At 39.9% G+C, this 22,134-nt stretch overlaps 2 protein-coding genes across 2 annotated transcripts; both read right to left on the bottom strand.

Annotated features, from left to right (window-relative positions):
• Window positions 1-1,108: 1,108 nt before the first annotated feature.
• cdpf1 (cysteine rich DPF motif domain containing 1) lies at window positions 1,109-3,502 on the bottom strand. Its single transcript, XM_058625971.1, has 3 exons — window positions 3,357-3,502; window positions 3,022-3,133; window positions 1,109-2,296 (listed from the first exon to the last, which is right to left on the bottom strand). Exons 1-3 carry the CDS (start codon window positions 3,455-3,457, stop codon window positions 2,168-2,170), a joined length of 342 nt encoding a protein of 113 aa, XP_058481954.1. The 5' UTR covers window positions 3,458-3,502; the 3' UTR covers window positions 1,109-2,167.
• Window positions 3,503-4,403: 901 nt separating this feature from the next.
• Window positions 4,404-18,103, bottom strand: LOC131456771 (peroxisome proliferator-activated receptor alpha-like). Its single transcript, XM_058625392.1, has 8 exons — window positions 17,930-18,103; window positions 13,296-13,505; window positions 11,886-12,031; window positions 8,816-8,954; window positions 7,729-7,928; window positions 7,360-7,626; window positions 6,482-6,725; window positions 4,404-5,831 (listed from the first exon to the last, which is right to left on the bottom strand). The coding sequence occupies exons 2-8, from the start codon at window positions 13,477-13,479 to the stop codon at window positions 5,587-5,589; spliced, it is 1,425 nt and encodes a 474-aa protein (XP_058481375.1). The 5' UTR covers window positions 13,480-13,505; window positions 17,930-18,103; the 3' UTR covers window positions 4,404-5,586.
• Window positions 18,104-22,134: the final 4,031 nt, after the last annotated feature.

Raw genomic sequence — 22,134 nt, 5'->3', positions numbered from 1 at the left:
ATTGACACTGAGATCCCAAGTATTCTGAACAGCAGAAGTTCAGGAATCAGAATCAGAGTAGATTTAGTGAAAAAGGGAGTAGGAAACAGTACAGTGACGTTTTCTGCAGGACAATTGCCACAAATCTGCCTCATGGCGGCCTCTGACATCAGCTGTTGAGCAGAAAGCCTTTTGAAATCGTTGGCTCAGTGCCTATCACTTTCAGACTTTGCCACTGGTGCCACAGAAGTGGTTTGTGTGCTTCGCTGGTTGTAATTGCTTGTGTGCACTTGAAATAGTAAGGGAACAAAAAGTAGTGCAGCTAAAAAAAAAACAACAAAAAAAACACTTATGGTATTTCCCTGTGAGGGTTTCAAGGTCGCATCTTTTAAAGATGTAATCACAAGAGAATTAAATTTGTGATGAGGTGAATGATGAGAGTTTATCGAAATTATTTTTCCGTGCATCCCAGAGCTACGTAGAATTCCTGCAGTAATTGAGTGAAAACATTCACAGCCGTAAGCACTAAAATTATACAGTGTGTGTCACTCTGCATTCCTCCGTCGCTTATGCCCATAAAACCCACGGAGCCTGCTTTTAAGACCATGCCGTTTCAGTTAACCCTTGAGAAAAAAAGACCCAAACATCTTGTGATAAATACAGTGAGGCCATCTGTTATATTGATGTTATCGGTCGGGATCACTCTTAATCCATAATGTGTTTATGCTGCTACACACTGTGCTGTGTTGCACACAGTAATCCATGAACTGAAAACTAAATGTGGTCAAGCTGATTAGATGGTGGGTGGGTGAAATAAGGCAAGAGAACATTTTGTTATGGTCACACATGCAGAATCAATGCGTAAGGGTAATGCTCATGTTTTTTTTCCTTCCCTGTCACAAATATTAGGGCTCACACTTCGAGTTGCCCAGGGGAAAAGTGTATGATGTAGAAAACGTATCATAGCAATTGTAAAATCTTGATCTTTGTTTAATTACAAGTTCTTGAATATGAAATAGTGTCTAAAACACAGTTATTATATTTTGATGCATGTCAATACAGTGTTATTTTGAGCATGAGGTTGGATGGTGTGAAAGTTTAATATGACTAATTTGAAGGCACTGTTTCATTTTTGCTAAATGTAGCAGAGTGAGTATTGCAACTACAATAAAATGAACATAACACACACTATTTATGGTTCATAATTAAAAAAGTCACAAAACAGAACAGTCGCTTTGTGTGTTGTTGGTTTTTTTTATGGTTTCAAGGGACTCCACGGGAGTCAACAGTTCACTTTGCCCATGAACAAAGAAATCAAAGGGAGAGCAGTAATGCAGCTTTACAAAGGATATGTCGCTGTCAACACGTACATGTGTCTATTGTTAGAGAGGATGTGTCATAAATGTTATTACCACTTCCATATGTTGCTGAAAAGCAATAAAACTGTGTTCTGTCATAAAAAAGGCACATTAAGAATTGTGAAACAGGCATTTTTCATGAAGCACAATAAACAAATTGCGGGAGATTTAATAATTATTTCTTTTCCACTTCAACAACCATGAAAATGGGAATCAGCCTGACAAGCAGCTGAATTTGGGATAATGCTGTCGCTTCCACATTGCTCCTCTGAACCTTATATCCATAATATTTTTCATGGTGTTTACAACATGAACATGTTATTTATTAACTGTAATTTAAATATGTTAAACCTGACCTGATAGGTTGCTTTATATAGAAAATGTGTGCTTGGGTGCTAGGTTGAAATGTCCATCAATCCACTTTCAGCCAATTTTAATGTGGACGGTCTGAATCTGAGCCTGCATGCGCAACACTACACACACCTGCTGTTTTTACCTTCTATGAAACGCTACGATAAACTAATTAAACCTGGTTGGCTAATGCAGCACTTTAACAACCTGGGAACAGGCATGTATTATTATTATTATTATTATTATTATTAATAATATTATTATTAATAATAATAATAATAATAATAATAATGTTGGATGTATGCTACATTTTTACCACAATAAAAAACACAGAGCAATACTGATAAAGAACTGGATGTTGTTTTTAGTATGTGTGGTGTATTTTAAAGGTTTGGCTCGTGTTGGTAAAAAACAAACATATTGACAAAAGCTATTAAGGTCCTAGACACCTGAGTAGGTTGTGGTCATCTTGCCCGATTTCATGAGACGGCAGCCTTGGACCTCTCCTTCTTCTTGGCCAGCTCAGTCTGAATCTGATGAGGGAACTGGTCCAAGTGCTTGTTCACACACTGCATGCAGAACCTCTTTGTGTAGAAAAGACTGCAGTCCTGTCAGAGAAGAGAGAGAGAGAGAGTTCAGAATCAATGCAACCACAAGCAGCAGATGGGACTGCTCACATTTATACCAACATAAAAGACATTTTATTTTCCTACCATCAACCCGGATTAATAGATTTCATGGTCTGTACAGTTTGTCAGCTGAGATGTGCAAGGTCAGTTCAAGTGAAGGGAAAAACTACAGTAGAACCACAGCTTCCATTCAAAGACAGACTTTATGTGCATTTTATACTATACCTGATGTTCATGTTGACGTTTATAAAACATGTTCTATTGTAATTAATTTCCTTAATTAATATCTTGCAACAGCTGAGCTAACATGTACATGTATAACTGATGTAAACGTTTAATCATTTGATACATATAACATCTTAAAGTGTGCATGCACACATACACAGTTGTAACTAGAGAGTTATGTCAGCAAATATCAAATTGAGATAGATAAGTGACAAATACAGTTAAGGACTAGAATATGCAGTAAAAAAAAAACTACAAAAATATAAGAAAAAAATCACAATTGTTAATAGTGATTGCAAGTGATTTCAATTGTCGGTAGCATTATATTATCGTAATAATACTTAACATACAATACATATCTATATTTCTATGGAGAGTGCATTAAACAGCTCTGTATTAAAAATTAAATATGTAATGAAATATAAACTCTTGTGTGGCAGAAAACTAGACCTAAGTCATTGCTTTTTCATTAATCTTACCGATCCTACACAGACACACATGCTGCACAGGCTGCACGTTGATCCCAGGACCAGAAACTTCTCTTTGTCTGGACTGAAGGGATCCTTTGTCACGTAACACTCCTCCAGCAAACTGACGGAGAGAGGGCAGGCACATATAATAAATCAAATAAGATGCATGTGATTCATTAAACTATTAAACAGAAACGATTAAAAAAGAAGAGCGAAATGGCTACAGTGGAGTGTACAAGTCGCTTGGGGGCTAAGGTATCTGACGTTAGCGGTTAGCGACATTGCAAGTAGCATGGCTAACTCCGGAGCCTAAAAAGGAGCAATAATGCTTAATATTCACTTACACAATGGCTCTAGTGTTTGGTGGTTTCTGTCCATAGTGAGAATACGGGCTTGTTAAACCACACAACTGACAAGTGAATGTTTTTTGACGGGTTTGCTCCATCGTTTCGATGAGTGGAGTGGAAAATAGTTATTTCCTGGTTTTCATATCGAGTCTGGCCATATTGATTTCATGAAGCTTTACCGCCACCTACCGGTGTGGCGGCGTAGAGCTGTATGAACTATTTTGCAAAGACATACAGTATATATCAGGAGATTTTATATTATCAGGAGATTATTTCTAAATCATTGACATTTAGTTTATCTCGTTTATTTATTAGTTATGACTCCTGGTTTTATGTTTTTAGAAATTCTGAATATTTTTTATTGAATTCAAATATGACGTTTATCTTAAATATGCGCTTGAGTAAAGACAGTTTGCTAATAAATATACAATAATACGTTTGATTTATATAACACAAGTTTAGCACAAGACAAAGCCACAATATTCAGAGAATCTAATGTCAATATAAATAACAGCAAAAAAGAAGAAATAAACCAAGAAAACAATGGGAGCAAGTAAGAGTGAATAAAGGAATAAAAGTAAATGAATAAAATATATAATAAAGCACAGTTAAGAGGGAGATTTAAGGTATAAAAAGACAACATCACACAGGTTTAAGAAAGTGGTTTAAATGAATTCAGTGACTCAGTTAGTCATCCAAAGTCAAAGGGACTTTGTTTGTTTTTCCTCTGTATGTGGGTAAACATACACCATTATATGAAAGTGATCCATACATTTCCATGGCAAATGAAACTCCAACATAATACATTCAGATGTTTTTTAAGCATCAGGTACTCTAACATGTCACTGAAGAAATATCCCAGGTGTAATTAATAACCTGAACGGTTTACTGGCAACTTAAATTGAAAAATTCTGTCATTAACATCATTAGTTCACAATTCAAAAATGTCTGCTGTGGAAAAGGCCTTTTCATTGGTCAAGTTGTTTTTAAATAATCAGATTAACAGAAGGCATGTTTATCATTAGGCAGGTCAATACATTGCTGTCAAATATCACAGTTTATTCTGCATAATCACATTGTAACACCAAGATACAACAGCATACAACACCTTTTCATCAGGATTAAAAAAACAACAACATAAAAACAGTTTTATTATGACAAGAAAAACAATGTTTTAGTACATTAGAGGTGATGTCAAAATACAGAGAAAAAAAGCCATTCGCCTTTTCTTACTTACTTTTCAAACGTCCCTTTCACCAGATTCTTGTCACGTTTACAAAATAATACATACACCAGCGTAACAGATTATTGCATTTGGCCAACACTTGACTGTGTCTTGATGGCATGATATGTACGTGATGATAATACTAATCAGGAAAAATAGGTTATTATGTTTTACGTCACCACATCGTGCTCGGTTCAGCAGCAGGAGATATTTAAATAAATACATAACCTACAAAATCACAATATTTCCAAATGATGATTGGTTAAATATAATGCAAACAACATTCCCTGGTCAAAAAATTAAATAGTTACAATATACAGCTAAACCATGTTGTTGTTGTTTTTACACTCTATTGTGTATTTGTTGAGTGCTGGATAATTGAGTTGTCGTTAAATTAAAACTCGAGCAAATAACAGATAAACTGGTGAAAACGTGTTCACCAAGGCAAATTTGTCTCACATCATTCAAGGCAACAGATCACATGAAAATAACATTCCAATGACATTAACCAAATTCAAATGCTAAAAAAACCCAGAAACGTTAGGAATATGACTTGTTGTTATTTCAAAAGGCACGGTTAGTATTTAAAATCAGTGCACATATGACTGGCAGTTTATCTTTACCATGTGTACATATTTGCATAGCACACACATTTGTTTAGCTTTTGTTGACTCTTGTGTCTGTAAGGTAAAAGGCATCCAGGATCTAATCCAAATGCAAATGGCTCCCAACTCCGTTCTCCACCATGTCCCTCTTTCATGGCGACACTCAGGTCCAGCACAAGAGCTGCCGCTCCGCCTGAAAGGAACGTCACTTTGACTTTGTTCCAGATGTCGTCACATGGTCACAGCAGTGCATGTTCATAGACTCTGCACAGTAAGTTACTTACAGTACATCCGATATGCACGAGAGCAAACGCTTCACGTTGTGCACTGTGTGTCTCTGTACTGCTATAAAATCAACATTTTGAAACATTTGAATGTTTTTGTTCGCGCTCACTCCTCAGTACATGTCCCTGTATATCTCCTGCAGGAGAGGGTGCAGCGATGTCTCCTCCAATGTTTTGATTTCCTGCACCAACTGAGCGTGCTCGGTTACCAGTGCGCGGAGGTCAGCCAGTTTCTGCAGGAGTCTTGGGAAGAGAAAGGTGTTGTCGGGGTGGTTGGCCAGCAGGTGGAGCTGTAGCGCATGCACAATGCTTTCCTGCAGCTGCTCCACGAGAGGTGCGTCCACCAGGCCTGGACGATCTAAAAGTAACAAAGATGGCGATAAAGAAGGAGCTTTTTGACACAATGCAGTAGATTTCTGGAGCTTCAATCTGCTCCAGGGGGCTCTGTCCACTCTGCTGCCCGTACCAGGGGCTCCCCTGGGTGGACACAAGTCTTCCATGCCCCCCTGTGCCTCCCCAGAGCTCCACACTGCTCCAGGGGGCTCTGTGCACTCTACTGCTCAAAATATAAAGCCCACAAATTTAATAAATACATAACATCATATCATAGCCTCTAGAAGACAGAAAACTAATCTTGTAATTTTTTTTGTATATTTTTACTGTGCTGTGTTAATTATCATTGTCTACACCTATGGTTCTCAAACTGTGGTAAATACTGTTCTGCTGTATATACCAGGGTATGTGATCGGAGACGAGCTGAGGAATTTTGACCACAGTGCGTAGAAAATGAAAAAGATAACAAACACATTACAATAAATTAAATAATAACAATTGGAGCCACTTTATTTCTCGCTCCATCTTAATCAAATTTGGCTACACCAGTGTCTGGAAGAGAAGGACCATGAGAGAGCAAATGATCTTATTGGGAATAAATCTGCCTCCTTTTAAAGTCCACGCTCTTTCACGTAATTGCTGTCGGATGTTTTTCTTCCACTCAGTGTCGGTTACCTCCACAGCAGATGATGGTGGCCACGAAAAGGGCCAGGTCGCTGTCGTCCAGCTCCAGAGAGTTGAACCGCGTGGCAAACTGGAATTTGGGCTCCATCATGTCGCTCAACGGACGGCGGAGGCTTTTGAGGAATTCGCGCGTGATGAATCCTCCGCCTCGGGCCACCAGGAGGCCGTCTTTGTTCATGCAGGAGGCGAGGAGCGTGAAAAGTGCTTCATACACACCGTACTTTAATAGAGTCACCTAAATATGAGGAGGAAATCAAAATAAAGACACATAGCTAGGGCTGGTTGTCAAACAGGCTTCCCCTGTATCACCTTATATGGAAAAGAACCTAAATTGTTCATCTCAGAGACAATAAGCATAACTCGAGATCTAACAGTGCTCTTTAGGGCTGTCACTTTTAGTCTGCAGAGGAGGCAGTGAGCGCAGTTTGGCCCGAGATCTACTTTGAATCCATCACAGAAACAAGCCTGTGATGTGATGTTGTTCTGGAGGACACGTGCAAACCAAAAATGTCCTGTTGAGTGAACAATCACGACACCACAGCACCTCCAAGCTTGGCTCTGAGCACCAACCAGAAAAAGCGATCCCTAAAGAGACGACGGGGCTTAACATGAGCGTCTGTGTTGTGTTTTAAAAAGCCTGTTTAATGTATGAAAGCAGATCCAGAAGATCTACAGTGATAACGTGATATAGTGACACATTTGATTAAACACTTGATTAAATGTACTCCGTGTTTGACGGTGGAAACTAAAGACATTTTGCATGATCCAGACAGATTTCATTAAACCGGACCCAAAAAGAAAAAAGGATAGTTTTGGAATCAGTATCAAAGTTGAGTCTAAAGTCCAATTTGAATCAATACCCAACCCACCTGATCATTCAGATCCAGGCTCTGGAAACCTGGCACCGCTTTAGCGAACTCTGTCAGCTCCGTGACCGTCTCCACTGAGGTGCTCTGGCAGCAGTGGAAGAGCCGTGCTTCAGCCTCCCTCTGCTGGAGCTCTCCACAGCCCACACCTGGAAACACATCTCCGGGCTGAGGGCCGCTCTCGGCATCCGAGAGGTCATCGCTTATCATATGAACCGCTAATGTCCTCTCCGCCACCTGGAATGTCTCCATGTCGTGGATGATGAGGGGCTGTTGGGGAAAGACGAGATGAGAGGATGCTGGTTAGCTCATGACGCAGAGTAAACCCTGTCCTCGGACCTTTGTTCTCGGATTTATTTCTTCCACATTTACCGGTTTGCTGGTCTTTCCGGTGAGTACGAGTCGTGCTTTCGCTTTGTTCATGTTGAAGTTCTTCATATACGCATCGTGGATCTGCCTGACCAGGATCTTGTGGTCGGCCAGCATGGGGCTCTCTTGCCCTTTCTCCACCATCTTGCTTTCTGCCTTGAGCTTCAGCTTCTCTGCCTGCGGCATGCGACCAAACCGAATGGCTGGCGGACGGAGACATTGATCATTAGCAAACGAGCTAGAAGAGATTTCTCGTTGCACGCTACATGAAGAGACATCAGACATTTCCCCCCGCTGCAGAAAACACGCAGACAAACACAGACGTTCACCCACAACAGATGTGCTGAGGACAACATGTCGTCTCCCTCTCAGGTTTCTGACACCGTTCTGTCTGCAGAGGGAGGCCATAGTAACAAACCCGACGACCCCTTGGCTCTCGGCACAGATGACGGCCCAGATGTGGAGCTGTATGGGCCTGTGTTTTCTCAATGTCAAGCTGGGTCCTGCAGGACATCGTTCTATAAAAACCCCAGCCAATTAAAGCACATTGACCTGGAGCCAAATCACAGAAGGACATGTCCTGCTGTTGTTGTAACTAGTAAATGCTGCTTTCTTGAATGAGGACGTTCACATGAGACAAATACTCTCCTAAAAAGGTCCAATTTACAACATTTGGGAGGGTTTACTGACAGGAAATTGAATACAGTAACCGTAAGGTTGTCTGAAATAAAAACATTAAATTTTTTTAGAGTCAAATCTTTATGTGTACTTTAGGCAGGGGCCTTGCTTTAAGGAGGACACCATCTTGCACTCAGTGGACAAACCAGCTAAAATGTGCATTTAACAGTGGGAACTTACTCCACAAATAAGTGGCTCCACCCACATAAACCGACAAAGAAGAGAGTGAAAGAGTTGTGAAAGAGTGTTCCCATTACATCGGGAATATAAAAGTCCTTTGTTGCAATCTCTAGTGTCACCAGATATCAGTCATTCTTAGGCACCAGCCTTTTAAGACAACGCATTTATTTCACGTTCAGTTTAAAAGTTCAGTTCAGCATCAGTTCATATTTTTGGAAGTTTCAGGTCTTACCATTGTGAGACATGCCCACAGCGAGGCACTTGTGGAATCTGCAGTACTGGCACTTGTTGCGGTTCTTCTTCTGGATTTTGCAGTTGCGTTCACACTTGTCGTATTCCAGCTTCAGCCTGATGGTCCTTCTGAAGAAACCCTAGTGAAGAAAGGACATGCACGTTACCCTGTTGACCTGACCGACTATGGTGCATTAAGGCATGGACCATGAGAAAATCAGTTAACCCCCCCATAACGTTTTATTACCCCGCTTACATTCACTGTTTGGCAGTTTGAGGTTTGGCCCGGGAACACATCCTCAGTTCATTTTACAAATCAACATTATATGAAGGGTCACATTGTGGTGCAGTGGCTAGCAAAGTTGCCTTACAGCAAGAAGGTCACCGGGTTCGGATCAGGGCCTGTCTGTGTGGAGTTTGCATGTTCTCCCTGTGCATGTATGGCTTTTCTCCTGGTACGGTGCACGGCTTCCTCCCACAGTCCAAAAACATGCAGATTAGGTTACTTGGACAAACTGACTATGAGTGTGAGAGTGAATGCTTTTGCCCTATGTCCCTTGACTCTCATGTGGAGGATAAAGTGGTAGAAAATGAATGAATTGACATTAAATGAAAACACTCAAATGCGCTTTGAGAGTATTTACCTCAACGAACCCTCTTTTTTTTTACTCAACATCTGCTTTTTTCCAAACACTCCGCCAGCATTCCAACATTTCTCTTTTGGAGTCACTTGTGTCTCTGCTTTTTGAGCCTTTAGAAGGTGAGAGTTCTGCTCCATCAGGTGAACTACTGCGAGACGAGCGTGTAATCGTGATGACACGAAGGCCCACACCTACAGTTCCGTGGCGTACGATAAAACAACACCACTGCACTGGAGAAAACAACAGATGTTGCGTGTTTACAGAATACATGTCCTCACATGTCCGCGTGAAGGTGTGCAGACACATCCAGAGGCCATGTCATGAGCAAGAAGACGTAAGCAGAGAAAAGTGTTGTGCAACATCTCAGGGCAAATGTCTTTTACCGAAACTGGAAGAAAAGTTTTTAAAGTGTCCTTGGATATTCAAACTAACGTCCTCCTAATGCAAATTAAAAGACATTTGACATCTCAAAGTTCTCATTTCTTCAATTTTATTAGAATAAACTGTGGAGTCATTAAAAGGAGCAGTGTGTAGAATTAGGGGACGTACGGAAAAGTATGAACAGACATTGATTGCTAAATTATAATTTTTTCTATCACTTGAAACTAAAAAAATTGTTGTGTTCTTATCTCATTCTCTTCCGTGACATCTGCCATGCTGTTAGAGAGATTCCGTTGTAATAATTAAATTTTCTTTTTTTTTTACCTTTTTTTTAAAATTGAATGCATTGTTTCAGTTTTACCTGCTGTTTTGAATTTATATTTCACACCATCATCAGGACCTGGAACGTAAGCCCTCACACCCCATAATCACATTCCAGCACTTCTGAGCCCCCCCCCTTTAAAGCACGGTGTTGAAAACGATATGCAGAGACTCATCCCAAGTCACACGCAAGATTTTTCCATGATGGCGCAATATCCTCTCTGTCAGACAATTCAGTGCAGTAGCGTCCAACAGTGAGTTGTCGTCATGTTCCTACTTTTAGAATGGCAGCGGTCTGGCACAGTGACAGGTTTTTTGCAAAGTCAGGCAGATCTGAGACTGGAGCCTAAAAGAAGGATACAGTGATTAAGGAGGCTCATGTTTAGATAACTGTGATAAAAGTGGTGAGGGTCGCAAGGGAGTTGGAGCCAATTCCAGCTGACAGAGGTCATACGGTGACAGGTCACATGACACCAGTCACCATGGCAGGGCAGACACACAACCATTCACACCTACGGTCAATTATGAGTGTCCAATTAACTTTATCGCCAGATCTGTTGAGAGTTACGATGTTTCTATCTTTGTTTCTAATACTATTTTTGAATAGATGACACAGACATTTCCAAGAGCTATTGATGATAAATGAACCACAACTCAATTCTACGCCCATAATTTAAAACAGACAAACATGAGTCCTGAGTAAAATACCTCCCTTGACCCATCTGTGGTTCCTGACCCACTCTGTGGGTCTGAACGACCGTACTGGAACATCTGTCTCACTTCAAAGGCAAGACAACAGGATTTCTGTGGCTGATGGGGGTGCAAATCTAAAGCAGGCAAGGTCATGAGGTAGAACGCCCCTCAAATATAACAACAGAGTTAGCAGCAGTGACCTGCAGTCAGCTGCCAGAGGTATGAGACCATGACATGCTCACTTTAACACACAGCATTCTTAGTGAGGACACTCATGGACATAATGCATTTCATAGACCCTGACCTTAACCTTGCCCATCACAACTAAGTACCTAACCATCACCCTTAAATACTTACCTTAAAAAAGATAAACCTAAATATAACCCTTCTCGTAAAACAAAGTCTTAACCCTCAAAAAGACCTTTACTGTTGTGATGACTGGGCAAAATGTCCTCACAAAAACAGGTTTAAATTCAAATGTCTCATCGCAGCCTACTACAGATATTTACACACACACACACACATTCAAAACCGAGACTGTAAAAGGGGGATTTCAGTATAAAAACAGCACTGCTGTGTGAAAGCAGCAGCTCCGCGTGCGTGTGTGTGTGTGTGTGTGAGTGCACGTCCATGTATGTGTGTGTGTAGTGACGTCTTTCTGTTGGGCTCTGTACCAACTATGTGAGAGGTGACGAGTCAACCAAGGCCATCACTCCCCCCTCACATGACCTGTCTTCACGTCTCAGAAACTTTCCACTGGCCGCCTGGTCAGGTGACCCTGCCATCCACCAGCCACCACTCCAAATTTGTGTAAATATGTGTGTGTCAGAGTGTGTTTGTGTGCGTGCACTGGCACAACAACATGTGCGAGCATCAAAACTATCATTAGTCTGTGCAGGCACAAGTTCGGTGGGAGTGAATCTATCAGTGCTAACGTCTATATTTATACCTTCATATGGCTGATATACATTCCTTTCCCTCTCTCTAATTCGGGTAACATGTTACTACATGCATGCACTACCCTGTTTGTCTCACCTTGCAGCCCTCACATGCGTGTACCCCATAGTGGAAGCCCGAAGCCTTGTCTGAACACACTCGACACTCCAGGTTGAGACTTTCCTCGGGCCCTGGGGCGGCTCCACCCCCTCCAGAAGATGGACTGGAGGCTGGAGTCAAGGTGTCTGACAGAGACAGAGCAGAAAAACAAATCATTTTACTACCCTTTCAAAGGTCCGGTATGTAACGTTTAAAGAGGTTTTATTGGCAGAAACTGAGTATAGTACCCATAAGTATGTTTGTACAAGTGAACAATTGCTTTAAAATAAAGATCTTTGTGGCCTCACTCATGAAACTTTCATGTATACTTTGCAACAACATCCTTTTTGTTACGCAATGGTCACTGCTGTTCTCTGACACTCATGGTAAAGGAAGTGGTTTGCAGTCTCACTCTCTCAGTACGTTTACATGCACAGTAAAGGCCATAGTCCGACTAAGACAGGCAATTGGACAACTTGCCGAGTCCGACTATGCATGCAGAGGAGAAAAACGATTTATTGGCCTGACTCCGCCTTCGCAGGTGGCGCTGTATCTCACTACAAGCTAGTGCGTTGTGAATCATTTTCTTGTTGACCTATTTTTGTTGTTTTAGATGCATCTTATCGCCTCTTATGAGCTACCGACCAGGGAGGAAATTTTGGTGCATGCACAGAACATCAAGTCCGATTCCAGTATGACTAAGCCTATACATGCAGGAGTAACCGGACTATAAATTGCATTATCCAGGTATGTCGGACTAACGTGGTTACATGACATTAAGAAAACTGAATTATTGTCGAATAAAATCAGACTTTTAACATGCATGTAAACGCACTGACACTTTTACACACTGGACCCTTAAATGAAGATGGATGTCAATCTTGAGCACATTTACCACCACCAGCTAAAATTCTAACAAACAAATAAACACAACATGAAAAAGAAAAATCTTCTAAATATACTGTTTCTAATTTTTTACCCTTAATGTATTTCAAAACAAACAATGGCAAACAGGCTGCTGCATTGTGTACACACTGTATGTGTCTCCCTTTTCTGCCTTATGCATATCTATTTTGCCTTGTCCAGACTGTTAAAGCACTTTGGATCAACTCCTGTTGTTTTAAATGAATGTATGAACATATTATACTGCAGTTTGATGATAACTACCAGGGCTGAACAATGAATCATTGTAAAAACCTACAACGCAGCATGGAACAACGCCATTAGCAATTTGAATCGATGGTTTCTGAAATGGTAAGCTATTATAATGTGAATAATGAACTGAAGCTTGCCTTTAAATTATTAAGTACCTCAAAATCAAATAACTGTAGTTACTGCATTATGCATTTACATGTTCTGTATGCATAGTGACATTATTTTAACATTTGTGAGGTCACGTGATTTACTCACCCAGGGCGGTGGAGCTCTCCGACCCTGAGCCGGTGCTCTGGTATTCTGGGTAATCAAATCCCAGCGTGTTGTCTCTCATAGTCTGGGAGATGTCCTGAAGGTCCTCCATCAGCTCTCCACACAGAGGACTGCCCAGGAGGGAGTCCCCCAGTGGGGACGGGGGGCTGTAGAGATCTCCTGCCATGATGGAAAAACCTCTCACTCACCTGTCTGGAACAAGAGCAGAGAGTAATGATGAAAATGAGTTTGGCCCGAGTGAGGACTGCACTGAAATATCAAACTCTGTGAGCAACTTTTCTGCTTGAATACAGACTTTTGAAGAAAATTCCTGATTTACAACATTGTGTTTGGCCTCTCTCTAAACCAGCAATCATCCATAAAATTGTTCAGAAGAAATGACCCTTCTGACTACAGAAGAGAAACTCCACAGTTGCCTGAATATAATTGTCCTTTTGTACGTGTTAAACCTATGGTTTTCAAATCTGAACACCATGCTTTTCGAAAATGGTCTCCAGGATAAATACATCTGGAATTCCCAGTTTTACATTTTTGTCTGAATTAGTGTTTAAGGTCCGGTGTCGAAGGTAATCTATGATGGCCTTTGGCACACAAGAGACAATGTTGCTCTTCATTTAAGCTTTTACTATAAAACACAAAACACATGGCCCTGGCTGTTTTGTCCGTCCAGGCTTCCGTTGCCAAGGCCCTTTTCTCAAAGCACAAATAAAAGTCTACAACTATACACACTATAAATGTTAATATGAAGCATTTATTTAAACACTAATCTGTAATAAAGTACCCAGTCTGATCTACATTAAATAACATGTTTCTACATCCACATGAAAGTTGCGATTTGCACGTTGAGCATGAACTCAGCTAACGTTTCAAAGAGACCAGGTTATCAGTTCTCTCTGCAGTGGACACAGGTAAAGCTTGAAGGATGATAAAAAAAAAAATCTTAAGCGAGACTAAGAGACTTTTGGGCTGAACTTGAACGTGGGAGGAGGTTTGAAGCTCCCGGCAGCTTCACTGTGGGAGTGAAAGACATCTGTTTGAGTCATCACACATCATCAGGGCTTATGTCGAGTGCTTAAGTTCCCGCGATGATCTCTTAAACGTCCCGCAGTTCACGCCAAAAGACGTCACTGTTGTCATTCTATACGCACAAAGCATCTACACATACGTGACAGTGTGTTCACGAACAATAAAATTGCCCTTATATTAGATGGGACGGTTTTTTTCGTCCAAAACGAACTTACTTTGGGTGTTATAAAGTATTGATCAACCAAAATATTGCAATATTTCTTACATCTATCAACTTTTAAAAGGAGTGCATCAGTATGGAAATATTCCTGACAGTAGATTTGTGTTGCATTTAGGCCTCCGACCACTAGTTAGCAGCAGACTTTTATCCATTTGATCCACTCCCCCTCCTTTCACTCCTCTTACTGGATGAACAAAACTGTATATTGTTTATACACATAACATTGTCCTGTGTGTTTACTATAAGTAGAGTTTTTCTTAGAGCTATGATATAATATCATGTTCTTATAATATAAACTAAACCTTGTGCATCTGAGCTTGGCTGTGGGGTCGACACAGGGAGTAAAACCTCAGTTTACACAGCTGCACACATCTGTAAAACGAGCATAGAGGAGCAACTGGCTAATCCGAGATTGTGCAACGTTTGCCTTTGCTCTCTGGGAATCCTTCAGACATGAAGAGCACTTCAATTAAATGAAATGTGCCTGGACGTTATAATCAGGTAAAAAGTGGCTTCTTCGTCAGCCTGGAAGGTAAACATGCACTCTGTCACCTCTGGAGTTCCAGACAGCGAGGACGTGATTGATCAGCAGCCTTGTTTATCTAGTCATTGTGTCGCAGCATTTCAGAGGACACGTCCTCAAAGTAGTGTAAAGGGGAAACATGTATGCACCGCTCGGTATCACACTGTTTACAAAATGGGCTCAGAGCGTGCTATGTCTCTGTCCTCTTGTTTACTGAAGTTTTTTCTCAACAGAGATTATGTAACCAAACACACATCGGCTAAAACAGCTGCTATTAACTGCTATTATGCTATTATTAACTGCTATTAACCCGACATCAGAGTAAATTTGTCAGAGATTGACAAATTTCAACATTTTACAGTAAAACAACATTTTGTCATATTTTGCATTTACATGTATGATCTAGAATAAGTTTGCCCCTAATCTTATAGCATAGATCTGGAATTAAAATTGGTTCTTCACTGTACACAGTCACATATACTGCTCAGAACAATTAAGGGATTAAATAACATGCAATTTACATATCAAAAATCTTTACTGATATAAATGAATGTAAAAACAATGCAAAATCTCCATACAAGTTACACAGAAAAATCATATACTGTGATCATTAAGTATACCCTGATCACTTTTCATTGTCTATTTCCAGTTTAGGAAGTGAAAAACTGGTACTGTCAATATTGTATGGAATAAAAGGTAAAATCAGGCAAGACATTGTGATAAAAAAAAATGTCACCTCTCGCTCATCTGATCTGCAGCATGAACCCGTTATTCTGGTCTCTTTGCTTAAAGATTAAAAATGCTCCTTTCTTGTTTATAGATGACAGTGGCCCGGCCCATATTTCCACCTCAAAGGACATTGTGTTTCAAGTCCCAGAGGATCTATAATCCCAGACAGAGCCATCTATCTTTAGGTCAAAGGAGAAGAGGAAACACTCAGCAACGTCAGCTGCCCTCAAAGTATGTTCACAGATGTCAGCGAGGACACAGCAGACTCAAAACCAAACCACGTCACATGTGATCCTCTTTTTGTTTTGTTTTATATACATATAGACATATATATATATATATATATATATATATATATATATATAGGTTTGTGTACACCTTGCATTTAAGATCCAAGGCTTGTCAGGAGTGAGGAATCAATTCTATGTTCTCTGCTGAATCAGGAAGAGCTGTTTTTCGACTTTTTCGAGACCTTTCATCTGTCTGCAGCAAGATCATCGATGAGCCGCACTGACCAAAAAACATCTATGTCTACTTCTTCTAATTATTCTACAGACATGGAAACAGACTGAAGACAAACAGGGAGAGAAAAAACTCCCTTTAATCACAATGACGTGTTTCTTGACACCATGTGGGTGTGTGTGGTTTATGAAAAAAACCCTAGTCAGGAAGCAGAACAGGGGCTCCCTCACGCACAACATACACTGTTGTGTGACATACTGTCGGGTTTTAACTTCTGTTCAATTCACATAGAAAGCACTTCTTGACAAAATACCTTCAGGACAGATCAATTTCTCACTGCAGATGATCTCATTCAACACATCAAAACATGCTTCTAAATTTAAAAATAAAAAAAAGCACCAATATAATGGTGTAACTGGTGGGACTACAGTGGGTCTTCTACCACTTTACCCTGTCAGCTGTGCCAATCTCAGCTGACATAGGGCAACAATCCACTCTCACACTCACTCACAGTTCATTTAGAGCGTCCAATTGACCTAATCCCCAAATCTGCACGTCTTTGGACTGTGGGAGGAACCCGGAGAACCCGGAGAAAACCCACGCACGCACATACACACGGGGAAAACATGCAAACTCTGTAAGGTCTGTATTTATATAAAGCTTTTATAGACACTATAGTTTTGACATTCATCCAGTCACACACTGCAACATGAGGTTAAATAGCCTGCTCAAGGACACATGTAGACGAGCAGAGCCAGGAATTGAACCCCCAACCTTCCAGTTGAAAGACAACTCGCCCTACCACTCAGAAAATGACACGATACTTCAGTATAGAGCTGAAACGATTAATCGATGAATCGATTATTAATCGATTGCTAAATTAATCGACAACTATTTTGATAATCGATTAATCGGTTTGAAGCTTTTTTCATGATTAAAAAAAGATTTCTGATTGTTTAAGCTTCTTAAATATGAATATTTTCTTCATTTCTTTGCTCTGGATAACAAATTAATCATTAAAAGTCATTGGTTTGTGGACAAAACAAGACATTTGAGAACATCATCACTTCCAGGTTTGACGAAACACCATCAACATTTTTTATGGTTTTCTGATATTTTATGGACCAAACGATTCATCGAGAAAACAATCGACAGATTCATCGATTATGAAAATAATCGTTAGTTGCAGCTCTACTTCAGTACAGTAAATGTCATATACTTTAAGACATAAAAAGGTGACTTCAACATCTACAAAAGTCATTTTCTTGTAAGTTACCTGCACGTTTACTCAAGTATCTCTTTTAAATGTATATCTTTAAACACTCATTTGTTTCTTTTGAAATAATATTGTTAATCGCAATTATGTTCGCCACCACAATCGTGACGTATACTTTTAAAATCGACCCACGCCCACACAGTTTTAAAGTTTATTTGACTGTGTTTTTATGTGTAATATTAGAGCAGTTTCTCTGTTTTACAGTAAAACATTCAATGTGTTTAAGAAAGTCCAGCTCACTCGTGCTCGTGCTGGCGAACACAACAAAAGTTGATTTAATTCATCGTAAATGCGTGAAACCCCCGTGTGCAAAGCTACTTAAATTCCTAATCACATTTACATAACGACACAGACTTAAAGTAGTTAAGTTATAAACTTACATAAGAAGAAGCGAGTGTCCGGACCATTTCCAGAAGCGTAGCGACGTGTGTGTGTCTGTGTGTGTCTCTGTGTGTGTCTGTGTGTGTTTGTAAAATCACAGCACGGACCGGCTCCGACCTGACACTCTCGGTTTTAGTCGTCGTCTCCTTCCGCGGTGTCAAACTCGACGTTCTCTGTCTGCAGGAAGTAACGTAGCGACAGACGGCGGCATGACGCACACGTACACGCGCACACGTACTTGCGCGCGCGCTCACACACACACACACACACCTCCTGACACACCTATGCTCTCAACCAATCAGCGTGCGAGGCTCTGAACGCACAACGGCTCCGCGTTTAAGTCATATTAATTGTAATATTAGAAAGTGATCGATTTCACTCTTCAAAAATGAATCAAACAAGAATGAGATATTGGAATATATCAGGGGTGTCAAACATATGGCCCGGGGACCAGAACTGGAGGAATTTGTTCACATTATGATTAGAATCCAATCACACGAAAATAATATAGATACCTGTGATCTGTAAGATGTAATGCACATGTGTAAATAGTTATTTATATTAGGCATTCTATTGTTATTTTAGCAATAACATTTAGGTAAAAGATGCTTCATTAAATGTAAATCAATTGGAGTTCTTGTTTATGGGTTATTATGCTATTATTCTATTGGTCCGGTCCACTTCAAATTGCACTGTATGTGAACTTAAATGAATATTAATATTAAAATACAGGACAAGTCTGTGAATTAGATCCATAAGACAATTGCTCCACACTTACTACACTATACACTATACTGTACTATATATGAAATATAATTCTAAAAATTGTCTCTACCTCCTCCAGAAATGCATTCCAATGGCTACATAATTCATTTTACCCGCAATATTTTTATTCCTTTATGTAGTGACATGACTTTTAAACTTAAGCTTTTCATAAAAACTTGCATTTGAATTCAAAAGTACTCTAAGTATTTTTAAATGGCAAAAGGATAGAGGTGTTTTTAAGATTAGGTTCAGGAAAGCGGATGCTGACCCCACCTGCATTATGTCAGGGGTTTCCTGAGCCCCCAGGCTGTTGTTTCAAAAACCAAGAATCTGGATCAGAGAGACGACCTGAAGACTTCAGAGTGGCAAAAGGGCGATAAATATGTTAGATATACTTCAGAGTCGGGACTGAACGTCCTAGAAGTAATTAAATCGACCTTAAAACTATTTCTAAAATGAACTGGAACCCAGTCTAAAGAGGCTTAAACCAGCACAATAAGGCAGTTTGCTTTGTACCTGTACCCTCTACAAGTGACAGCTTGTCAGATTAACAAAACATCCATCTCTACACTTTTCACTGTACTCAAAACTTGAGATACAGTCCAAGGTTTCTTGAAATATTCTTTATGTATTTATACAGGTACCCAGCAGGTGGCACTGTGTGTTGTTATTGACATTAATATGAATTTTTGTTTTGGTGAATCCAAAGGACATTTAAATAAGAGAATAATATCAGTTCGGTCCCAGGTGTGATCCTTGAGGAACACCATAACAGACACACGGAACTTTCTCGCAGAATGACAGTATTCGATAGTGAATGATGGTGTAAACATGTGTGATCGTGTACATTCTCTACTATGGTCTGCCGTAGAACCACCTCAAAGGTGTCTGGTTTACACTTTCCATTCATGTATTCATCTATTTACAGCTAACAAACAGAGGACTCATGGGCTCACCCCTATACTCTTTACCAAGTGGGTCAGGGTACTATGGTGGCTTTCACCTACCAGAAAGTGGATCATTCTTCTTCATCGACTTCAAACTTCAGCCTCTCGCTGATTTGTCCATTCCAGTAGCTGAATAATCGTGGTGGCCTACATAATAATCATACAGTCACAATAAGCTTATTCATACACCAACGTTCAAGAACAGATCACCTACAGTGCATACAAAAGGCTTATTCTAAGGCAAAAAATCACTTTATATTTTAAATTCTCTTTAATCATACTACTTATGGGAAGTATGTTCATGAACACAAATCATAAGCCTTGTGCAGAGTATTAAAAAAACAACTTAGACCATACATCAAGATTACATTCTTTTGTTTGTGAAAAATGTACTAGATTGTAGAATGTGCTATGACAATGGAGACTGTACCCTTTACTTCATCACCTGCCAAATCTAAATTATCTGGCGCCATCTGCTGTGCATGGATGCATAACAACCTGCACCGAGGTGACTTGAGTTCCTGGGATATTTCAGTCTTGAACTTTCCGTGCCAAATTCCACAGCAGAGCAAAGTAAATGTGCAGGTTACCTTTCGTGTTTTTGCACAGAAGCAGGTGGGATGACATTATTGAGGATTTCTGTGCTAATACCTCAGCATCTGGTCTCCTGTTGCATCTGCGGGAGAAAAACCCCTCGCTCATGTTTTCTCAATTAGAGACAGCTTTGTGCACTCAGACGCTCAATTAAGCAGCAGCTACCAGCTTTGGTGAAGTTTGGCATCGAACTTAAAAGAACTTGAAACCCACGACACTGTAGTGTGGTTTTGCCAAAATAAAACAGCACAGCTTATTTTTTATGTTGTTTACTTAGAAAGGCCCCATCTTTAAACCACTTATTGTTTTCTAAATCATTTTTAGAGCTGATCCAGAGCATATTAAACATCTTAAATGGGGCGGGGGAAAAAATAACAGTCATTGTCTCGGTTTAAAAGTACAAATCATGTACATGTTCTACAGGACTACAGCCAACGCAGCTTTTTTGAAAGGATTACTGAATAAAGAAGCTGTTCTAACTTCAACATCTCAATGTTGCAAGTAGGTACTTCTGAAAAGATCATACTCCACTCATTGGCAATTCGTTTTTATTCAGTCTTTATTTGTGGAAAAAAAACAAAACAAGTAAAAATATGCAAAAATAAAACGAGTGGAATGATTGCTGAAGTTGGTCGGCGCCAACTCACCGATCCAGACCGATGAAACCTTGCTTCCTTGGTCAACGAGAGTCTCGAGGAAAGGTAACAATTGTGCTTGAGATGTATTGCTGCCCTCCAGGGAAGGCAGTAGGTTGTATAGTTAGCTCCTGATGGGGTAAAATCACAACCCTGAAACCACACAACCTACTACCTCACCCTGTACGAACACCATAAGTCACCCAGGTGGCTCGGAGGAAGACTGCGACGTGTGGGTTTGGGAACAAGTCACGTGGCGTGGTCAAACGAAGACGGTTTGTAATGATTGCATCAAGAGTTACAGGGTTACATTTCTATACATGAGTCCAAACAATTGTTAGTTCATGAAGACATAGTGTATCATCATAATATGCACACATTCTGTATATATTCTGCTTTAAAAAAGGACATAAGACACTCTATATTGCACATTCTTATAGCCTCTGTATATAAACATTGTGCTAGTAAAGTGAGACGCTGCCAAGGTTGTAGTATGACTGAAAACACAAAGCCTGATCATTTCGCAGTTTGACAGGATAAGAATCCTTATCCCTGCACGGCAGCTTTATACACACCAACACTCACTTAATCTATTTTTAATCGATTACTAAATGAATCGTCAACAATTTTGACAACCGGCTCATCGTTTTTCAAAGAACTAGAACAGGTTTTTAGATTTTTCAGCTCCCAAAATGTGAATATTTTCTGGTATCTTCGCTCCGTATGACAAAGAAATCATTAAAACTGAATAATTTTTGGTTTGCGGACAAAACAAGACATTTGAGATCATAATTTCCTGGTTTCCGAGAAACACTGATGGACATTTTTCAACATTTTCTGACGTTTTATGGACCAAATTCAGATGAATCAACTGAGAATATAATCATTAGTTGCGGCCCTATGTTACATCATTTCTGTTGACGAAGGCTTTGAGTAAATAGTCATATCAATGTCAATATGGGGGAATTCCCAAATTTTTCTGGAAAATAAAAAAATATTAATAAAAACTCTTGTATATACAGTATAAATAAATAATTTCTAAATTTACTTAAATTACCTCCTCCTGATTGATTGTTTAATTCATGCACTACAGGAAAGACCAACTAAAAGTAACAATGTCCCCATTATCCAAGTGAAATAGGAAAAAACAAGCATTTGCAGCAGAGGTGTTGTTTTTCTTTTTGGTGTTTTTTCCCCCCTCCTCCTTCTTCTTCTTCTTCTTCTTCCATGATGCCAGTACAGTCGCTCCAGGAAAGACAGTAA

The sequence above is a fragment of the Solea solea genome, chromosome 3, assembly GCF_958295425.1.
Source record: "Solea solea chromosome 3, fSolSol10.1, whole genome shotgun sequence".
In the NCBI taxonomy this organism is placed as follows: Eukaryota; Metazoa; Chordata; class Actinopteri; order Pleuronectiformes; family Soleidae; genus Solea; species Solea solea.
This window is presented reverse-complemented; position numbering and strand designations above follow the sequence as displayed.

Bases quoted from the DNA above. Each gene is read 5' to 3' on its own strand.
- cdpf1 (XM_058625971.1), bottom strand. From the start codon at position 3,457: ATGGAGCAAACCCGTCAAAAAACATTCACTTGTCAGTTGTGTGGTTTA. The intron at 3,134-3,356 runs GTAAGTGAATAT...TCTCTCCGTCAG, and splicing joins CCAAACACTAGAGCCATTGT to TTTGCTGGAGGAGTGTTACG. The intron at 2,297-3,021 runs GTAAGATTAATG...CTTCTCTGACAG, and splicing joins TGTGTGTCTGTGTAGGATCG to GACTGCAGTCTTTTCTACAC.
- LOC131456771 (XM_058625392.1), bottom strand. From the start codon at position 13,479: ATGGCAGGAGATCTCTACAGCCCCCCGTCCCCACTGGGGGACTCCCTC. The intron at 7,929-8,815 runs GTAAGACCTGAA...TCCGTCCGCCAG, and splicing joins TGTGGGCATGTCTCACAATG to CCATTCGGTTTGGTCGCATG. The intron at 7,627-7,728 runs GTAAATGTGGAA...TTTCCCCAACAG, and splicing joins CCGGAAAGACCAGCAAACCG to CCCCTCATCATCCACGACAT.